We start from the raw sequence: 22,639 nt of genomic DNA on the forward strand, positions 1-22,639 counted from the left end.
AACTTAGCTCAGGACCAGCAAAGACCTGACTATAAAGTTTGTCCCAGCCACAGATCCACCATTTCAAGGAGAGGAAAAATATAAAATTTGATGGATTTGGAATGAAGGAGCAGTTTATTCCAGAAGTATCACATATAGCACTGACTGAAGCAGCAATGTTTGAGGGAGACCCTGGTTAAGTTTTAGCAGCTCATCATTAATACTGCTTCTGTCATGTTTTATGATGATTTATGTAGTATTACAGAAATAGTGGACCAAGCTCTCAGCTGGTGTAAATCTTCATCACTTACTCCAACTCAGTGAAGTTCTGCTAGTCCCTTTGGAAATTTGGAGTTTGATTTGCAGTTTTTATTGTTATATACAATATTTTCCCTGCTTCCACAAGGTTTGCAGCATATATTTCAAGTAACATAGACAATATTGATAAATCCATCTGAATGGAGAGTTTTCTCTGCAGAATAATAACATGAAGTTGATCTCCCAAAAGGACACATAGCTGACCTCACATTGCTAATGCAATTAAAAACACTGAAGAGGTCTTTCTATGGTATTAGCGCTTTGCATTGCAGTTCTCCCAGAAAAAAAAAAATTATATTTACGCTGCCAGATCAAATTCAATTCTATTAATTCCCAAGCTGCATCCCTTGCATGTGAGAATACCTATCAATTTGTCTTCATGAGTTCTGCTTCCTACTAATATCTATGCATAGTGTCTTATAATCTGAGATACGCTGAACCAAGCTTTTCATTTGATGTGACCTCTATTTCACTGCTATCATTATCTTTTCATGCAACTTCTTCCTGCAGTTCGTTGATCTGAGCGAGGAACATGGAACTTGATTTTCAGGGCCGTCTGCTTCTGAAATGTAAGGGGATAGAGACACAGGCAGAGAGCCACCACTTGATCCCCCTGTGGGGTAGGAGCCTGCCTTGGCAGAGGGCTGGGGCAGCAAACTACCTTCCTGGACCAGTCTGAAGAAAAAAGGGCTATGGGCTGCTACACTGGCCCGGGTTATGGAAACTGGAGTTTAGGATATCATTTTGACTGGGAGTAAAAGGGGGAAAAAAATCAGTAACATTCACAAATTTGTCCTAAAAAAGAGACCTAAACATATAATGTTTTATAGATCACGCAAGTCTTAAATACAAAGCCTGTGTGCCAGCAATCTTAGACAAAGAAATTTAAAAAGCTTTGGGCTTGAAATCTAATTTAAATTTAAATCACAATTGATTTTTTTTTCTCATTTTGACTTTTATGAACAGATGGACTATAGCTAGCAGGTAACATTTTTGTAAAGGAAAGGTTTTGTTCTCGCTGCACCTTCCATTTTTGCTACCATTAGGGACACCTTTTACTCATGGCAGAGATTGGGCTAAAATACCAATCTTTCTTCTGGAGAAATGTGAGGAATTGGGAACCCATATAGCTTCCATGTGCCTTTATATAATGGCACAGGAGAGGATTGTTCTTCTTTTAAGATGAGTTAGCAAAGTATAGATTATCAGAAGTGTTGTCAGTAAAATAGCTTTTCTTCTCTATAGAAGTTATATCTCCATCTTTGTTTTCTGTATTATTTTGATGCACATAACTTGTCATCTATATGCACTGCTATGGAGGATTGTATGCATTAATCTTTTGCCTGGAGGAATTTTCACCATGTATGTCACTGAAATGAAGTATGGAAAGAGTCTAAACCCTAGCTTGTCTTCAGTCTAACATGCTCAGCAGCTGCTGCTGGAATTTTGCAAGGCTTCTTAATAGAAGTAGCCATTTCCAGCCAGATGTGTTCCTGAATAACTTCTGAACTCCAGTGTTTCCAGGGCGAGTAAACTACAGAACAGTCAGCAGCCTGGCTGTTCTCTGGGGATATGATTAAAACCATTGCATTTCCTTTGATGTAATGAAGTAAGTTTCATTCTTCCACTTTGAAGTAAAGAGTCTGTTGTAAGTTGATTTAACTGACTCTCATTTAGGACATAAAACTTTGGATTAGACCTCTGTGTTCTGTTTTCTTAAACTTCTCTGCTGAAGGTGCTTATTGTGAGGTAATGGGAGAAATTCTTCATGCCAATGAGGACTGACTGGTTAAGTGACAAACACTCCTGTGATGGGGAACAGTATATTTAGTACCTCAAGACTGTGTGCTCAGTAGGCACTTCAGCGACCTGGCCTTGTTAAAAAGCCTACAGATTTAAACTTGCTTAAATTATGATGTCTTTCAAGTTCAGCTTAGCGTAAACTGAGTTAGATTTTGTTTCCATGTTTGCTTTTTGGTTTTTTGGGTTTATACTGCAGAGCTCCCTATCCAGATAATGGCACTCCTAGGGCAGACAAATACATCTAGGGGCTGTCCTGCATCACCCTTTGACTGCCTTGCGTGTTTACACTGTAAACATTGCACAAGGAAAGAGGGACCTAAGGGTGAAGTGACTTGTGCAAAATCAGGTAACTGGGCCCTGGACTGAGAATCTCATTCAGTTGAAATTCAGACTCATGTGCCCTTGTTAAATTGCAGTTTCCTAGTTTACTGCCTCTTTGGATGCTTTGCTTTGATGCCTGGAGTTCTCTTGTTCTTCAGGGGCTACAGGTGTTCATAACACTACTTTTGTTAGTGAATATTTTATTTTAAATAAAAGGGTGATAGGGATTCAGGGATGCAGGTGATCACAGAATAGGAAACGTAACTCGAGCATCTCTGGAAATAACTTCGTGCTGCTGAAAACCTGATGTTTTTCAAGATAAATATATTTAACCAGTTCTACTCAAGACTGCAATTGGGACTGAGGCGCATTTTCCTTTGTACCTACTTAGAATTCATTTCATGTCAGTTGGGAATGAAAGTAACTTCTATGCAATGACACAGAGCATTGATTGGTAGGTGTTAAAAGAGGCCGGAGTTTCAATTTTGTGTTTGGTCAATGTGTGCCAGTGTCATGTAAGCAGTCAGGTACTCAAAGTAGCTGATATTTTTTACAATTGCTATACTGAAGGACATAAGTAGACTAATCTCAGGGTAGCTGCAGTATGCACAGAGGCACCCTCTATTTTACTGCCACCCTAAAGTCTCCAGCGGACAGTGGAAGTTTTGTTAAGCAGGATGCCAATAAGAAAAACTACAAATTTTCCAGTATTCTTTTCTGATTTACCGTTAAGTTACAGGTGTTGTTTTAAAGGAAATTATATTCACTGATTCTTCCAAATATTTGAATTAATTAACAATTTTCTCTAAATATCCAGAGTCAAATTTAATTTCAAATAATTAAAAATAGTATCAAGGAAAGCTGGTACTAAATGGACATTAGGAGAGCATAGTATAATACAGGTTGAGGCGGGCTAGTATAATTGTGTTTTCCTCCTCTCAGAAGCCCTATCTTGATCATATTAGGCTGATCATAGAATAAATGTGCATAAATACCGCCAACAATTCCAGAGGACTTCTGGAAAAGTCTATTTATTTCCAGTTATTCCCTTCCAGAACATAATTTGCATCTGAACCACAGACTGCCCTACAATATCTTATCTCGGTGCAATAATACATTTAGATCTGTTGAATTGTCTACGCACAAAGTGAGTAGTAAAGGGAAAAACAAGAACTCTTCAACTAGTATTCGATAGCTAGGGCAAATGGCAGGGAAATACATAATCTCCAAGAACAGTGGTCTGGATACTTTCAATAGAATTTAGCACCAGAAAATATTTCGCTACAGACTAATTTGTTTTTAAAAGATGGTTTGAACTCAAATCTGCCATTCAGAAAAATATGCAGTATATTTCCTTTCAAGTGTTGCTCATTTACTGTATGGCTGGCACATTTTGTGCAACAAAACTCATTGCCATCAAGTGGTAAGAAGTTGGCAAATAGAAAAAAGTCTCAATACCCACCACCTGCTTCTACACCACTTCAGGTGCTGCATACTTTTGTGTATTTAATTTGTGACTCTTTTCCAATTGACTGGCTTACTCCAATATCCTATCACAATATGTGGTATTTTTGGAGGCTTTTCATTCTTGTAGAACTTTGGGGTTTTTTTTTTCCCAGCCCGCTGATATATGGACCTTTTGTGTGTAGTTCCTCTGACTGCATTTAGTCTATTAACTCCAACTCTGTCTTCTAGACCTGAGTCTCCCATTCTCTGGGTTTATATTTTTTTCCCTCTGTCTGTTGTTTTCTCCTTTTCCACATCAATTTACCTATTACCCCTTAGGGAACTTTTTCAATATTTTCTGGATTGGTTGTGTTTTTTCTGTTTCTCCCTGACTTAATTTCCTTCAATGAGTGTCGGTTTAACTTTGACATTTCCGTATAAAGGAAAGGTCTTACTGTTAACTGGGTCTGCTTGAGAGTTAAATTGGAAAACATGCTGAGAGGCACAGAAGGGAATTTCTGTAGGTCTTTGAGTCAGTGTGTCTCAATACATCTCTCTGATACTACAGTACAATATAGCACTGATTCAGCAGTTCCTGAGGAAGAGGCAGTGCTTTTTGCAGAGTGGATTCTCAAGGGAGTTGTTATGGTTAGGACTCCATGAGAGGGAGCAGAGTCACACAGCAGGTACAGCAGCAAAAACTCTATGCCAAATATCCAGCATGCACAATTGCTTCATTATGGTTGCTAGAGATACAACATGTATGTATATGATACAACTATACAACATATCTAAACATACTAATATTCTCTGGGAGAAGGGTCATCAGTAGTTTTGGAACAGACTTCTAGTAAATGCAGAAAATCTGGTATTTTTATTCTAATCTCTACTCCCATTTTTAAAATACTTCCTTCCCCACAGCTCTTTATTTCTCCCCTATATCAGGTTTCCTTCTTGCTTATCTTCCAGTCAAAGCATGCTGACCCTCAGAGATTAACTATGCTGTCCAGGGGCAGGTGGTGCAATACTGCAGAGACAGTAAAAATCCCTTCCTCAAGAACTGAACCTTGATCTTTCCTGAAGAATCTTAATAAATTCTTTAAACTCAAGAAAAGGAGCAGAGCTGTGAAAGGAAGAAAAGTAAACTAAGACACTGCCACATAATTCAGGCAGGAATGGGCATGATGGGTGGTACCAGCAGCAAGGCAGTAACAGACTGACATCCTGAATTGTCTCATGCCTTTTACTTTTTTTTCCTCTCCCCAGACATCTCACTAAATCCAGACCCATGACTAAGCTTCCACTTTTTTTTTTTTTTTAAAGTGAATGCATCACATCTTTTACCAATGTAGATCATCTCTCTGGCTTCACATTCTCCATAGCATGTACGGTACCTGCACATTCACTGAAGGAATATTGCATTGATCTCACAATCTCCTTTTGATTTAGTCATAAATAATACATTTTGGGTGAATCTGGAATTATCCCTGCACTCACTCAGTTTGGCTTTATAACATGCTGCTCCTGAGGGAGGTTGAAGGATGTGGTTACCAATGTTACGATGCAGACCTGAAAAATTCTGTTTGGCACATGAATTGAACCAGGGACGTGAAGCCAGCTGACCACACAACTGGAAGGATAGTGAGGAAAATGTAGTATCAATGCAAGGAACGTGCAGCAGATTTGGCTTAGAAAAGCATGGAACTGTCATTGATAAGGTGTGAAGAAATCCCAAGGAGTCAAAGTAGCAATCTCTGCATTGGATATTAGAGAGAAGAACATCCAGATATATATATTACCTACAGTAATTCAGGAGAAATTAGATGTTGTCTGAAAAGTGTCCAAAAGGCCAAAAAAGATTGGTTTATGCAATGCAAAATGAAGAAAAAGAAGACAGATTTCATACAGTCATCTCCCTGTAAGAAAATCTGCATAGGCTCAGAGAATTTTGTATCCACATAATTTCTATACAATATTTACTACAGAGATGTAAACTCAGTTTTGCTATTTGATTTATTTTCCTGTTTTTAATTCTTATTCCCAAATTACATGAGAAATGTTGCTTTACTTTATCTTCTGCCTTCCAAGAAAACTATTTTAAGAAATTAATTTTTTTTTTTAAGTGGAAGTCTTTTAATGATCCTTCGTGTTTTCTTTACAGTGCTTTTTGGAGGTATGAGTATATGATTTGCTTAGTAATTAATTGGTGCTTAAATTCTTTTTACATCTAGAAGGAAAATTTTAAAAGCTTATCTTCCTGTGTGGCTGCCAGGAAATATATTTTGCAAACAATAGCTCTTCCAACATTTTTACAGAAAAATAACAAAAACTGCTTTGATTTGTACTTGCTGGTGTGGGGACTCTGCTGGAACCACTGATGAAGTTAATGAGGAAAATGTGCTCATGGTCTGCCAGATGCAGCTGATACAGTTCTTACAGAAGAATTGTTAATAATTCAGGATTGGATACATGTACCCTTCCTTCTGAGGTGGCAGGACCTCATCTGTGTGGTGCCAGACCCTTCAGGTGCTACCTTTCAGAGAGGCTGTTAAATGTGCAGCAGATAGGACCACCTGGAGTGCCTGAGGGACCTCTGCAAGTGGATATAGGATGGCTACACCACAGGTGGGCGTGAAGAGTTGGTGTGCTGGAGGTGGGTACTGGGCTGCACATGATGAACCCATGGAGACTCCCAGGCTGTAGGCAGGGAGTGCCCAGGTGCCTACATGAGGAGCTACCTCTTCACTAGTCAAAAAGAAACTGCCCTGGCATTCTCTAGTGGAAGGTGGGAGCTGCCCAGCAAGCATCTGTTAAATTCTGAGAGGCAAATCGCTGAGAGTCTGGTAAACAGTGAACTAAAATAGAATCATAAAATCATAGAATGGTTAGGGTAGGAAGGGACCTTCAAAGATCATCTAGTCCAACCCCCCTGCAAGGACCAGGGACATCTCCAACTAGATCAGGTTGCTCAGAGCCTCATCCAACCTGGCCTTGAACGTTTCCAGGGATGGGGCATCCACCACGTCTCTGGGCAACCTGTTCCAGTGCTCTACAACCCTCATTGTAAAAAATTTTTTCCTAATATCTAATCTAAGTCTACCTCCCTCTATTTTAAAACCATTAGCCCTCGTCCTATCACAACAGGCCCTACTGAAGAGTCTCACCCCATCTTTCCTGTAGGCCCCCTTGCGGTACTGGAAGACCACTATAAGGTCTCCCCGGAGCCTCCTCTTCTCCAGGCTGAACAGCCCCAACTCTCTCAGCCTGTCCTCATAGGAGAGGTGCTCCAGCCATCCGATCATCTTCGTGGCCTTCCAACTGGTCCATGTCCTTCTTATGTTGGGGGCTCCAGAACTGGATGCAGTACTCCAGGTGGGGTCTCACCAGGGCAGAGTAGAGGGGGAGAATCACCTCCCTCGACCTGCTGGCCACACTCCTCTTGATGCAGCCCAGGATGCGGTTGGCCTTCTGGGCTGCAAGGGCATATTGCCGGCTCACATTGAGCTTCTTGTTCACCAGCACTCCCAAGTCCCTCTCCTCAGGGCTGCTCTCAATCCATTCTCCGCCCAGCTTGTATTTGTGCCTGGGATTGCCACGACCCAGGTGAAAAATATTTTATAAGAATATGCTAAAACGTAACAAAAAAAAGATCTCTTAAGGCTGGACCAGGTTACTGAACAGTGTTCCACATTTAGCTTATGTGAAACTATTTGGCCACAGCTTCAGTCATTTATTGAGGTAAAGTGTCAAAATGGTGTAGTGAAATCAGTAACTTTAATAGCTCTTGCAAAAAGAAATTCTTAGCCAGATGTTTAAGCTAATTTAGTGTATCTCTATATTTGAAATTATTACCAGTTGCATTAGATTGTAATTCAGGGAAACACTGAGTAAGCAATGCACTTTCATCCTGTCCTTGTACTGGCAAATACAGCAGACTCAGAAAGTGCTTGGCAGGTGATATCCAGAATATAATTTGTATGCACTGTAAATGGATGTTTTGGTGAAGATCAACTGATCAATTCCTAGCTTATCCAGAGACTTTCTACATACCTGCAGGCAAACTAAATAATCTAGCTCAAACTAAATAATCCAGTTTATAATCTCTAATGTGAATGTTGCATTTTATTACATGACAAAAATGATGTAAACCAGTCATATTACAAACAGTGTCATATATTGGTCAGAAGTGCAGACTGCAGTAAGTCAAGCTAATAAGGTACACAAATTCTGAAGGAAAGTTAGGCGTTTCCATTGCAACCTCAAATATATTTAACCCATTCTATTGGAAAAGAACCTCAAATACATTTAACCCATTCTATTGGAAAAACAATAATTTAAATACTTATTCCTGCTCCTTTTGAAAAGTTTTACTAGCTAGACCATTTTAAAGTAAGCAAATGAAAGTAACTTGATACTATTTAATCTTAAATATCTTCAGAAGACTTTGAAGACTGTAGAATGTTTTCTAGCTATAAAAATGCTCAGCTATTCTAAAGCTAGTTTCCTATTTTTCTAGCTGCTTTGACTCAAAAAACCCCATTCAAATATTTTTTCCTTGTACAGTGAACTCAACCTCATTTTAATTTGATTGAAACTCTGTGCTGAAGTGTAATGGAACATTAATTCTTTCAAAACCTGTGTCTTTTTTTTTTTTTGTTAAATAAACTGACTTCTTTGAATAATCATGTTTGATGGAAGAAGAAATCTAGAGTGTATTAAATGACAAGGTCATTATCATTACGTTCCAAACGAACACCTATGGCAAAGCACTGCTGGTTCTACTTACATGTTCTGCTGGGAGCATTTCCATTTTCTGGCTCATTGTCAGGTGAAGTTAACAGCTTTCCAAGGCCAGATAAGTCACGTCTGAATTTGAAACATCTGTGAGTTGGAAACATTTCTGAGATTAGACAGGATTTTGTTGTTTTTTTTTTTTGTTTTGCTCCCCAACAGCTAAGCATGAACATTTAAAACTATATCCTCAGCTGGGGTAGACAGTTTTAGCTCTATAATTTCAATGGATTTTTTTTTGCTTTACATTCACTGGAAGTAATGCCTATGCATGCTTCTACAGAACAATTATGAAGGATGTACTTAGCTTCAGATTAATCCTGAGTTGTTGCAGTATTAAGTACAGTTGCCTACTCAACATGCTGCAAAGGAAAGATTATTTAATATGAAGAAACAGTTTGAAGTTTATCCTTTCAGCAGGCTAAGACATGCTACTGTTTGCTAACAGCTCCTGAGAATTTCAGCATGGCTCCCTTAGTCTGAGTTGCAAGATCTTGCTTTTGTTCTGAAAGGACACCTCAGGGCTCTCTGGACTTGCCATGAGGACATATGCAATGTTCTCCTCTTGCTGGCTGAGTGCAAAATGATGCATTTTACCTCAGAGGAACAAAATGAGTATCGGGCACAAATTTACATACAAGAAATTCCACTTAGACATAAGACACCACCTTTTAACTGTAAGGCTGGTCAAATAGCAGCACAGGCTACCCCGAGAAGTTGCGAAGTCTCCATTCTTGGAGATAACCAAAACTTGCATGAACACAGCTCTGAGAAATCTGCTGTAGTTGCTGTGGCTCTAGTCAGAGTCATCTCCAGAGATGCCTTCCACTGCCATTCATCCTGTGATTCCATGAAGAAAGAAAAAAAAAAAAAAAAGGAGGACTTGGAACTGAAAACTACCCTTGATTTTTAGAAGGGAAAACAAAACAAAAAAAAAGTAACTTATAATTTTCATGAGCAGTAAACTGGCATATGGTTTGCTATGGATTTGGACCTGTCTTATAGGAGAGAAACATGTACTTTGGATGGGGGAGTCTTTTTGAAAATACAGCTTTTTTATTTGGTATTCTAGCTGCCTTGAGTGACAGGTAAATAGTGTGAATGGTTCAGAAAAGTTCAAAAAGCATCAGTGCAAGAGATGAGAGCAAAATTACTGTGTAAAATTTGGTTTAATAATAACCTTCAAAGGGAAAAGAAACCTGTAAAAGCAAAAGCTTTTGAAATAGTGTGCTGAAATGGTGTGCTGAAATGGGATAGCATTGTCCAATTTTGTATTTAAGCACTATCATAGGAAAATTCATCCTTCATGAACAATCATTTTAGGTATGAGGATGTAGGAATAATGTTAGAGAGCAGTAAAAAGGGAAGTCTGAAGGGAATATGCAGCAGAATCCACTTCTAGCAGTCCCATTGGAATTAGATGAGCATTCAGTGGGACAGCAATTCCAAAGATGACAGGAGCTCTGATTATGATTATACTAGTTTCTTACGTTTCAGTGACTTAAGGGACAGCAGTCATATAGGCTAGCCTAGTCTCTGTGCAAGAGACTTTGTTTTCACCTTAGTAACAGGGTTTATTAGTTAGAGTGGCGAATCAGAGCATTGGCTATATCCAGTGCAAGATTTTGAGAGAGATGCTAAGTGTTGTTATAGGATCTGTTATCAGACTGAGCTAAAAACCAGAGGCAAATACCAGGACAGTGGTGTACCAGGTTTGAGTTCCAGTGCTGGCAGAGTGAGCTTAACAACTTTCATTCCTCAAAAGCTAACATTTTCTCATACTTACTTATTTTACAGGAATATGTTGGTGTAGGTGTCAGCTTGATATTAATTATAAAAAATCTGGTATTAGACATGATCTCAGTGGAGCTAGGCAAGTTCAAACTGAAGGGACTAAAGTGAAAAATCACTCTGAGTGGTGAGGGAACTCCATTCTGTTATTGCAGAATAGATTTTATTTCAGTGTGTTACTGATTGGTATTTATGCTTCACAGCCTCACAATAAAGAAACAGAAAGGTACATATTGGAATGAGAATAGATGAAATACAGTAAGGAAAAGTGAGCTTTCATGGAGAGATGGAGAGGATCAACCATGTAAAGGGCTGCAATAAATCTTTCATACACCAATTTGCCTCCTTCCCAGAGTTTCACCTCCAAATTGTTCACCTTTACCACAAAATATTCTTGTTACAGTTGAAATTGGGATATAAAAAAAAAAGCCTTTTTTTTTCTTACTAAGGAAACAAGATTTAATCTGGCCTTCTTTCTGTTTAAAGCACAGGGACAGTGAATTTGGCATAAGTCTGATCCAAAGCCCACAACAATGAGCAGAATTATCTCTATCATTTAATGTATTACCAAAGTGTTTATGGCTAAAATTACCGCTCAGGACTGTGATTTTATTCACCTTTTGTGAGCACTTTCTTTGTTTTGATCTGTGAAAGTTTTAACCCCCTTACTGTCATCTCTGGAGATTATTCTGCATTTGTTTCAACACATTCTAGAACTTGGGAAAAAATCCACTGAACTTGCTGAATTTCAGCTCATTATACAAAACATCAGCTTTTGCATCTGGTCCTAGTCAGTTGCATAGTTTGATTTTCAAACAAACAAACAAAATATCCTAGATACGCTCACAACTGATCTGAGCTTTATACAGAAAAGTTCATGAACTTTGTTAGGAACTCTAGGTTTGTAATAAACACAGATAAGTTTTATTTGGCATGGTCTTACTTCAAATGTGATAGCTTGATTTTAGATATCCTGGTATGGAAAAATCTAAACACAACCACTTCTGTAGTTATGCCAGCACAAACACATCCCTATTCCTTGTCATTTGGAGCTTAAAATTAGAAATGTCCAGGTCAATAAATGAAAACCCAGAATACTTACATATTTAGGCCAAATCTGCCCTGTTTGTGCTATTATAAGATTTAAAATGATGGACAGAAGTGTTTTATGCACTATGCTTGAGCTGATCCAGAGACAACAAACAGTCAGCTTTTGCCCTTTTAAAAGATCTGAAAAGTAAAGATCAAATTAGTCTCTCAGATGTCTTATGAATGGGTTAGGAACTGTGAGTTAGGACACATGTTATACCACAGCATAAAACCAGGATGGGTCCACAAATAAGAAAATCTATGGTGTTCATTACTACACTTTTCCTTTTCCTAAAATCAACCTTCTTTCAGGTCAGCTAAAAAAGGCAAATGAGACAGGAATCTAATTTAATACATATGCCAAGCCTACTATAGCCTACTATAGCAGCTATGAGGTGTAGGAAACCTTCTAAGCCACACAACATGCAGACTTTTCTACCTTGTAGCACACAAGCTCTGAACAGTGCCGTGCTCACAAGTACAGAAGCACCAGTGGCTCTAGAAAGAGGAACAATAGGAATATACATAGATTAAAAACTCTCTATAAAAGATACTCTGAGCACTTTTCCAGATCAGTATATACATTTACTACTTGATTTTTTTTTCATGGCTTAAATTACAATAAATTAATTTTCCCATCATGGGAAAATTAGACTTTTAAAAGATATTAATCTGCTGATTTAGGAAGAGGTTACATGAGTTTCTTATTTTACTGCCTGCTTAGGTTCTCCCAGCTCCCTTTCAACGGAGTCCTCCTGCTTTGATGTCTTCCTCTACCCAGGTTGCCAGAAGGCTTTCAGTTGCAAATGCAGGCGTTTTCAACTGTTAGATATAGTTGTGTTGTATTATTCATCATCTCCATCAAAAAATGTATTAGTGGGACAGTTTTTTTACATAGAGGACAAAATAGTAATAATTGGAAAGGTAGCACACTGTGCACAGAGGAAGATGGTACTCAGACATGTTTGGCAGTGGAGGAGCTAGGTTTGTATCTACATTGCTGTTTTCCATCTCTGTCATATATCTGTCACTGAACCTTTAAAGCACTGTTTTTCTAAAAGACTACCTTGCCCACCAGGCCGGTAACCAAAACTAATGACATGCTTATGGCTTTTGAGAAGTACAATTCTCTTTACAGAGAACACCTACGAAGCATCATTGCATGCCACACGCTGGTATTTTTTCCTAGTTTTTGTTCTAGTAGCACCTGGGGAAACTGGCACCTGCAAAAGCCAAATCTTCCCTGAGCTGTTGAAAATTATTAGAAATGTCAGTGACTGGATCTGCACCTCAAGGGCAATCTTGAGGCTTGTTACACTAGCAAGGAATTATCTTTAAGTCTTGCACTGTTACTCAGTTATCTCTGTGTGCCATGTAGACAAAGCAGAGTGACATCATAGGAGACTGGTGAGTCAGGACCTTGCTCAGAGTTAGAGATGTGCACTAACCCTGCTCTTAACGCTGCCAGCTGCGGAGGGCTAGTCTTCACCTTTCTGCTCAGCTCACCCCCTTCAGAAGTGAGGGCAGAGCATTGCCAGTGAGAAAGAACCAAAGCTGGAGGGTGACACAGTATAAAAGCAAGTGACCCAAGATGATAAATGGATGAAGGAGAATCAGGGTGGGGCAGGATGAAGAAGAGGTTGGGGGCATAAGTAAAGCCTACAAAAGCAGATAAAATATCAGAGAATTGTTTTTCCCTTCTCTCCATACAATTTTGCTGATCTTTCTTCTCCTCCGTGTCAGCTCTCCCGAGATGAACATTATGCTCTGTGCACCCCCATCTTCAAGGACACCCTGACAGTCTCCCATTTTGAACATCTAATAACCCTATATGCTTTGTCTTTGTTAACACAAGCATGGTCTTGGGCTGTTTAAATGACAGTGAAGCACTTCCACACTTCATATCACTCAAAGGTTCAGAGGGATCTTTTTGATGTATGTGCATTAGCTCATCTGTCAGACTTTACACTTACGGCTTTTTGAAAATAGATATTCTAATCATCAGGCTTGAGAGCTTTTGACTTTGAAGACATGAAACTCTTCCAGTTTTTGTCTTTCACGTCTTCTTTTCTACAGAAGCCTCAGTAAATGGGCATGCTTAAAAAGCATGCAGCTTAGTACCGGGAGATGGGATCTCTCTCCTGCAGCTGCCTCCTCACTCTAGTAACACTGCCAGGTGGTGGTGAAGCCCTTTGTTTCACAGTTCCAGATTGTACCCGACTGGAACAGAGGTCTGTCAAGTCCAGTGCCTGATGCTGGTCAAGAAAGCAGCACATGGATGAGAGAGAACTCTTTCTTAAAGGTAGAACTCATTTTGACTTCTGAAAAATGTTTAAATTCCAGTTTCTGGCTTTAAAACAAAATAGCCTCTCAAAAATTCATGGCAGTGAACAATACGGTAACATTTCTGTGATCTGTTAAGCATGCCATTTTCTGTTGACTCTTGCTGGCTTCCTGGCCCCAGCTATGTTCTTTGGTAGTGAACTCTACCATACAGTTACGTTGTGTGAAAAAGAATCTCCTTTGATCTATTTTTAAGAATGATTTAACTGTCTCCTTGGTTTTTATGCTGTAAAACCAGGAGAATGAAACTTCTTTTTCTACTGTTCTTCTCTACTATTTCTAGACACTTACTTCTAAACTCTCTATCTCTGTTTTCTCAGGTGAACATTTTTTTTCACGCTGTTCAGATGTGCACCTTTCCCCAGTCTTAATCATTCAACCTTCCTTCTAATTCTGCAATATCTTGCAGAATAGCCTGTACTGTACCCTTCTTCCACATGAGTTCACACCATCAAGCAGAAGGCAAGTGCTGCAACTTGGGGGCTGGCTTAGCAGGTCAGAGCTTCTCCTCTTTTTCACTTATGTGCCCCTCCCCATTTTAGCCTTTCCAGGGTGCAGTCGGTGCCACTTAACTCTTTGATGGTTTATTCCACAATGCTGTTCTGTGCGAAAAGGTGACTTCAGCTAACTCATAACAGTCTTTTCTTTAAACCTCTCCTCCATACTCAGTACAACTGTTGCCTACATCAAAACTTCAGAGATATTAGGGGCCAGACTGCCAGTATTTAAAGCAAATAGAGATTATATTTTTCATTAATCCTTATCTTTCACTAATTAATTTCACTAATTTCTTCAGATCATTTTTTTTTCCATGAAGTCAGGAACTGTTTCTGTAAGTGTATAGTCTGACACTGATAAGCGGCAGGAGGAGGTATTTACATGGTCAATAGCGTAAATGGGCTTAACTTCTGTGCCTGCAGAGCTGGAGCGGAGCTGGTCTCGCTGGTATGAGCAGATGGTGGCCTGTAAGAGAGTTGTGTAGCAAAAGCTGGGCTCCTCAGGGAGCCGTGACTGCGCTCTGCTCCCAGCTAGCCTTCACCTTCCGCCATGGCTTCCCCAGGGTTGATGTGGAACATTATGCATTGCGGCCGCTCCAGGGCCAGCAGAGGTGGGCTGCCACCACCACGTCCCAGCAGGTCTGCCTTACTGTGAAGCACCAATCTGGTGTCGGCAAACAGAAAACAGAAATTTTCTCTTAAGGGCCACGTTAAGCTTTTCCTACCAGACTTCAGGCCCTGGCTCCTCAGCCATTTTGGGTCGAGTTACTGAAATTTATAGATTTTGCCAGTAGGGCTGGACTGAGAAGAGCGTAACAGCAGGCTGAGCTCTTCTCGCATGACTCCCCCCCCCGCCTTCAGTCATTGTGAGGGCTGTCCGGCCGTTACCCGCCCCTGGGCCCGGCGCAGCCCTTGGCCGTCGCGCGTCGGCGCCACCCGAGCCAAGCCCAGCCCTTGCCCTGGCCGGCCGCGACATCCCGCACATGCCCAGTGGCGGGGCGGACGCCGGCCGTCAGTCAGTGGCAGCGCGGCTGACGGGGCAGGGGCGGGCCCGGCGAGGCCTGCCTCGCCCGGGCGATGCCTCAGCGCGGCGGCGGTAACGGGGGGGCGGGCGGGTAGCGGCAGTGGGGACGCAGCTCTGCTGCCCTAGCTTCCCTTGCCCGCCGCTGGCCCTTCCTCCGCCCCCCCTCCCCCGCGCCAGTGCTCGACTCAGCTACCGCTCCAGTCAGAGAGGGAGGGCTGGGAGACGCCTCCTGCTGCCCTCGGCCGCCCCTCTCCCCATGCAGCCCGGCCCGCCGCTGGGAGTCCTCCCCGGGGGGATGTTTCTGCGGCCGCTGCCGGGATAACCGGCGCGCCGTCCGCCCCCGTCGAAGGATGCTGCCCGCGCCGTGGCGGGTTCCGACTCGGGCAGCAGCGGCCGCGTCGCCCTCCTCTGCTCCGGGCAGCGTCGCCAGGGAGAGATGACTTCAAGGCACCAGGCGGACTGGATCCCTTACAGGTAGCGGGGACCCTCGCCGGGGGCAGCGAGTAGAGCGGTGCGGGCGCTGCCGGAGGGACCAGGGCTGGTCCATGGCTAGAGCCGCTGCCCCTCGGCAGGCCTCGGGGGGTCGCCGCCGGAACTCGCGCCTTGGCTGGCGGGGCTGGGGCGGCCGGACCCTGCCCGGGGCGCGGCGGGAAGGTGGCGGGTGCCGTGCCTGCGGCTGGCAGGCGCTGCCGGAGGGGGGCCCCGGTGCCGCCTCCCAACTTCGGGCCGGTCCCTCTCCGCGAAGTTCAGGGGCTGGTCTCTGGGGAGAGCTGTCAGGCCCGCGGCGGACGGACAGCTCCGTTAGCGGGAGAGCTCTCCTCCCTGTCTCCGCCACAGGGCCACCCCTCGGCCGCGGGGACCCGGTGGGCGCTCGCTGCCCATTCCGCTGGGTGCCGGCGAGAGCGGGGCGGGGGACGACGGGGCGGGCAGCGCGCGGGGCACGGCCGCCGCTTCTTCGCGAAGCGGCCGCGGCCGGCGGTGCCGCCATGGCGGGGAGCGGAATCGCCATGGCAGCGCCCGGCGGACGGCCGCCATTGGCTCCGCCGTTGCCATGAGCTACGGGAGCCGCCGCGCGGCGCTTGCTGCCCAAGAGCCCCGTGCGTCAGCGGGCGGCGGGAGTCGGGAGTCGGCCCCGGGGCCCCGCGGAGCTGCGCTTGCCCTGCGGAGGGGCCGCTCCGCCCTCCGCCGCCCTGCAGCGCTGGGCTGGGCTGGGCTCGGCTCGGGTGTTGTGGGCTCGGCGGTGCCCTTCCAATGCCCGCCCCGAGCACCCGGGTTTGGAGCAGGGGCCTTGGCTGACCAGTACGATAGCGGTTTGTTTCTGCATTGGCGGTGCGAGGAGAGAGCGAGGCGGGGGGAGTTTCGGTCCGGGCGGGATGCGCTGTGCTGCGGCGCAATAATAGATCCACTTCTGAACCTGCTCTTTAGAGTGACGGTAGCGTGGTGGGCTTCAGTTTTCATTCAACTGAATTATTACAGAAAGAAATCACGGGCGTTTAAAAAAGGCATTCTAGGTAAAACAGCAAAGCGTGTTTGTTTCATTCATTTGGTTGTAAATAAAACAAGGTAGATGCAGTAACATAACCCATTTTTAGTAGAATAATGTAATTAAAAATATTTACAGAGTGCATTTTAAAACAAAGACAGCTCTTTGAATAGGTCAGTTGTAGTTTGCCCCATTCTAAATGACAGTATTTGTAGCGACCATATGCTACAATGAGTGCCGCGTAAACAGAAATAAATCCTTAATAATGTGAAAAAAATAAAACATTGGAGGCACAAGTGGAAGTCTGCTGTTTTAATCTGTGCACATGATAGTTCTAATCAAGAGAAGAATCAGAAAGAAAGAAAACTGATCACAGTGTGCCTTATTGCCAGTGTGTCCAATAGCTCTTTCCAATCATGTGTTTTAAAAAGACATAAGGCAATAAGGCTTCAAAAATGACTAGCGGATGCGTTCTGTTGCAATTTGAAGCCACGAAATGAAGGCAAAAATACTAGAACAGCTGTTCATGGCTCTTCCCAGCTGCAGAGTAACTGTTTCTCTCTTCTCTCACTGTACACAAGGCTCTGCAGAGGCCAATGCCGAAAGTTTGCTGAGAGGTTTTGTAGCAGTGGGCTTGAAGAAGGAAATGAAACATCTCTTCTGTTTCTGCTCAGTGCAGTTCAGAGAAGCAAAGGGAGACAAAGCAGTGGATATTCAGAGAAAAACAGAACTGATGATACTCATATCTTTTCTAATGCAATACTATTCTTAAATGTTAACCATCTGTTTATGGCCAGAAAGTGCGGAGGACCGCCCCAAACCAAAAGGCAAACAAACTACACTTCTGCTCTGAAGTGTCTTTGTTTAGGCTTCTAACAAGAAGTTCTCTCAAGAAGTTGACTTATTTTTCAGTCTACAGAGAGAGTCTACCTCTTCAGGAATTATCATTGGAAATTTCACTGAACTTGCTCGTTGGAAGCATCCTCCAGGATCCCCTATATGTCCTTAACTGAGAAACAATAGTTTCTGAATGCATATGTGACTGAGATTACACATGAAAACACTTTATTAGTAAATTAGGTCAAAGTACCAGTTTATAGGAGTGAAATAGACAGGAGAGGGAGAGTTCTGATCTGCACCCGTTGGAATAGGTCATCATCTCTCTGGGAGCAGAATGCTCCACACTTCTCTGCTCCATTGCTTCAGATTCCCATTTACTGTAGTAAGTTCAATGGTTGCTGACTTCCAAAGCTTGGAGGCCAGTTCCCCGCGTTCTTTCTGGGCTGGGTGGCATGTGACAGCCAACAATGGCACTGCTGCTAGTGTGAGGGACAGAGCACAGGCCGTTGGTCATGCTGAAGTCTGTAAAGATGTATGGGGCATAGCCTGAGCCTCGCTGATGTAAGTGTGCTAGAAAATGCTGCAAGCCCTTCTCTGAGCTTGGCAAAACTGTTTCAGCTTTGGCACAGACTTTAAAGTGGTAGCATGACTCCTAAACCTACATTGTTCCTTCTAGCAATTTAATGTACATGCAGCTATATACCTGAATTAATTTAAGCAGAGAAGTATTATTTTCTTTAGTAAAAAGTCTTATTTTTTCTTACAAGTGAGCCAGAGGGAATTGTGCACAACTCATTAAGCAATCCACCTGCATGCCCCAAACTCAAAAAACAGATTATACTTTGACTTTTAAGATGCTGGTAACATTTTGGGTTGGTTAACAAAAGACAGTAGGCAGTTCTTTCAGTTTCAGTGCTAGCTTTTTCATGTGAGGTGGATAAAAGATTTTTATTATTTGTGAGTATGCAATTTCAGCATTTTTCCCTTAATATTTTTTCTTCTCTTATGTATTCTGCTTTTGAAACACTAATAGTCATAGGATGAAGAGATTCAAGTTTGCTAATGTTATTAAATACAATTTTTAAAAAGTAAATATTTTCATGAAACTATTTTTTAGGTAGAAAGTCAAACATGATTAAGCACTTACTTCTATGAAACTGCATATCAGGTACAATGAGCTAGGAATTCTTTTTTAAATTAAACTAATTTTTAATGTTTCCATCTTTTATTATAAAGGATCAAAATAGTTTAGACTCAAGTGAAAAATCAGTTGCAGTAGCTGCTCCCAGTCCCAAGGGTGGTTCCTGATGGCAGGTAAGAGTAAGATTTACCTTCTTTAGGAATTACATTCTCAAGCACAGTAGTGTTTTCCTTTGGTATCCTTTAGGAATTTCCAGTAGAAAATTCAAAGCAGAAATATCTAGGAATCATTACAGATTCACAGGAGTTCTTTTTTTTTTTTTGTGAAAAAAAAATATGTTTCTGCTTCATATCTTTTTCCTGAACTCATTTTTAATTTATAGAATTTCTGAAATTAACATATTCATTTTTATTTTATGCTGGTGTGTCTTGAATAAGCGAGCACATTCTTCATACTACATAACTATAGTTAAATGAAACTGTTGATAGCTAAGATTAAAATATCAGTACACTCTGTTACAGTAAGGCCCTAGACCTTATTATTGTAATTTGTTCTTATATTTTCACTTACTTCTTTAACAATAAATCTTAATACTGTAACTTAAAAAGCAGCATTTACAAAACCATCTAATCTGTTTAATGAGAAATATATAAATGTTGTCAGCTGAAAAGTACAGTCCACATAAGAATAAATTTGTCCCAGGTCTCCAGAGTTCTCGGCGAAAGGTCTGTGTAAGTCTACTGGGACTCGGTTCTGCACGTAAACCTGGCGTAGCCCAAGGGGAACCTGTGAATTATGCCGCGGGGGGTCTGGCATTTCGCGTGGAGGGTGCTGTCTAAAACAGAATACACAGCCTGCATTTCCAGTGGCATAATACGTCTTGATATGTACATGATGATGGTAATAATAGACATTATTTTATTTGTGGCTTTTTTATTATACTCAATTTTTTGTAGCTTTTATCAATTTGCTTTGAAGTTTTAAGGCTGTGCATAGTACAGCTATAAACAGTCACTAGTTATTTATTTGCAAAGTGAAGGATTACAGTTGGATGAAGACTGTGGAGCACAGCTGCGTTGTAAATTCACGAATCACGGCAATTAGAGCAGATAAGATTTCTGAAAGTGTGATGTGTAAACAAGTCCTGGAACAGGAACAGGCTTGAAGACCAAGGGTGCCCCACACATTTGTCTATACATTTATTTCAGATATGGGGGTATTATCTACCTTTAAGCCTCGACATTTTGAAGGCAGTAGTGCAGGTAGAGTACCCCACTGCAAGGTGCAGATTGTGACCGAGTGCATCACAGTGCAGGCATGCATGCTCTGAGCTGCCTGCTGTGGGGAATGGCATTGGTAATTTGAGTGTGCAGTTTTTCCTAAAGAAAAGGGTACAAAGAGCATGTATCTCCTCTGCTCTAAATTAGGCTGTCTTGACTCAGGCCATTGTGATATATAAAATTAGCCTAGTCGTTTTTAAAACGTTTAAGTTAGAACTCTCCCTTGATGGAGGTCTGTGCTTTTATACAGGGTGTTACTGCTGTAGCTCATGGAGACTCCAGCTGAGATCAAAGTCCTGCTCTGCCCAGCATCAGTGTTTGGGAGCTGTACAAGCACATTGTCAGAGGCAATTGCTACCCTGAAGCTGATAGCTTAAATCAACCAGGCAGAAAAGAGAGGCGAGGAAAATAAAGTATCATCACTTCAGTTTTACCAGTGAGGGAAATAGACCTGTGGAAGTTGCAGGGAATTGGCTTAAATGGAAATGGGACAAGGCTCAAGGGAGATCATCAGCAGAGCTGGGAGCGAAATATAGTCATCCTGTGCTTTCCAGTGTGCCAAATGTGGGTTTAAGTAAGGGGCTAAAGGGGCTTTGCTAGGTGCACTTTGGGCCGTACGACAGAGAAGCAGCTGCGCCATCCTGCAGTATTGTGACCCTCAACCACCTCTGCAGTATCAACATCCAGACTGATACTAAAACTCATTTCCTAATAGGCCAGTGGGTTTCTGGTAGCAACAATCATTTGCAGGTTCCTGGCAGTGACAGTCATTTACAAGCCATCTGTGCCAGATTTGGATCACAGCTGGAAAGTGGATATGAAATGTTATGGTGGTTCTTGCAGCTCCCTCAGTTGGACTTTTGTGCCGGAGGGCTTTTGGACTTTCCTTAAAGCGGCATCTATTTAGACATGCAAGCAACAACTTTTCGGGAAGGTGGCACTTTTTATTAGTAACCAAAAAATGCCATTCTAGAGAGCTGGATTCTTTTCACACTTCCTCCTCATTCCTCTTCCCCCTCATACTAATGACTTATTTTCTAATTCATGCTTTTCTGCTCTCTTTATTAACAGATTTCTTTTTGCCATTTGTCCCTACCTCTTACTCTCCTTGCCTCTTTTTTTTAATCTTTCTTCTCTCTTTCCCGATTTGAGATTATTCATGAAAATAGGATTCTGACTTGCCAGCTTTATGGCAGCCCTCTGTGTAAATGTTTGCTCTTTGATTTGTATTTTATTATTGGTAACTTTTGAATAAATACATCCCAACTTCTCATTGGATTACTTAAGTAGTTATTACTGTTTGCAGTTTTTTTAAGCAGAATTTTTTTTTCAGATTATCAAGAATTAATTTCAGTATTTGCTGCAGATTATTCAAAGATTATTGCTTTAAATGTGGATGTTAAAATCAGTGTTTATTTTATATCTTGCTTATTGCTGAAGCTTTTGTTACTGCAGTATATGAAAGCCAGTAACTGGGATTAGGAGATGCCCTTCTCTGTCTCATGCAAAGGGATGCTGATGGGGAACTGAAGAACTGTTCTCTCGTAATTTTGTGATCTCTTTTATCTTGACGTAGTGTCAGGACAATACCAGCAAGTTATGAGGGCTCTCAGCTGAGAATATAACACCTCTCTGGGCTCTGTTATTGTTTGTATAATGCTAATAGTACACAGGTATACAGCAAGTCAGTCTTCAGTCTGAAGAATTTTCAGTTTAGAAGACAGGTACAAAAGGGCACAAAATACAAGCAAAAAGATCGGGGTGATTGTTGGCATACTTCCTGTTGCTTTCATTTTTGTTAGAAATGTGATCATTGGCTTCTTTTGACTATCCTGTCCTTAAGAAAATAGGAAGGGGACAGTGACTTAACTAGGTAAGGAAATGTGCTCCCAGAGAAGGGTGTATAGAGCTTGCAAAGGTAACTATGGGAGAAGGTGGAAAGATTGGAGTAATTATTTTCAAACAGGATGAGTACATGTGATGAAAGATGAAACAATATTTTTTTCCTGACAAAGCTGTTTTACACCAGCTTGTTTTATCTAATACTTGATAGTAACCTAGCTTTTTTTTACTTTATACTTGTTCAGTAAATGTGGATGTATTGTGCATCATCTACTGAATAAGTTTCATTTATGTCTACATTGTGTAACTTTGTGAGATTTAGGAAGGTCTCTAAATGCTCAGTTTGCTCTAATTAAATTATTTACTAGATATATTTGCATTTTCTTCTTTTATGTTAATAAGAAGCAAAAATAGATCTTTACTTTCCCTTTCAGTGTTTACAGCAGAATTAGCTTTCATACTTTTGGATTGCTAGGAAGTTGGGAGCTTACAAATTTATCTATTATTTATCCTTAAAGGGAAAAAGTGACTCAATTTAAAACACTTCCTTTGTGGAAATGCAGTAGGGCCTTATACAGCTAGAGGATAGTAACTTCTGCCAGTACAAGAACTTTGCAGGTCTTGGATGCTGATTCTGTGCAGTCAGACTAC

At 41.7% G+C, this 22,639-nt stretch overlaps 1 protein-coding gene across 4 annotated transcripts in view; it reads left to right on the plus strand.

The window, feature by feature from the left end:
- TUB (TUB bipartite transcription factor) overlaps positions 1-22,639 on the plus strand; it is a 173,292-nt gene that overhangs the window by 73,205 nt on the left and 77,448 nt on the right. Inside the window, exon 1 of one of the 4 annotated variants that reach the window (XM_086747952.1) lies at positions 15,430-15,876. The exons of the other annotated variants lie outside the window; for them this stretch is intronic. Coding sequence (XP_086604078.1) covers positions 15,839-15,876 — 38 coding nt within the window. The 5' untranslated portion in view covers positions 15,430-15,838. Of the gene's footprint in view, positions 1-15,429; positions 15,877-22,639 lie in introns of those variants that run through there. 4 annotated transcript variants of the gene reach the window in all.

The sequence above is a fragment of the Chlamydotis macqueenii genome, chromosome 5, assembly GCF_036417535.1.
Source record: "Chlamydotis macqueenii isolate bChlMac1 chromosome 5, bChlMac1.mat, whole genome shotgun sequence".
In the NCBI taxonomy this organism is placed as follows: Eukaryota; Metazoa; Chordata; class Aves; order Otidiformes; family Otididae; genus Chlamydotis; species Chlamydotis macqueenii.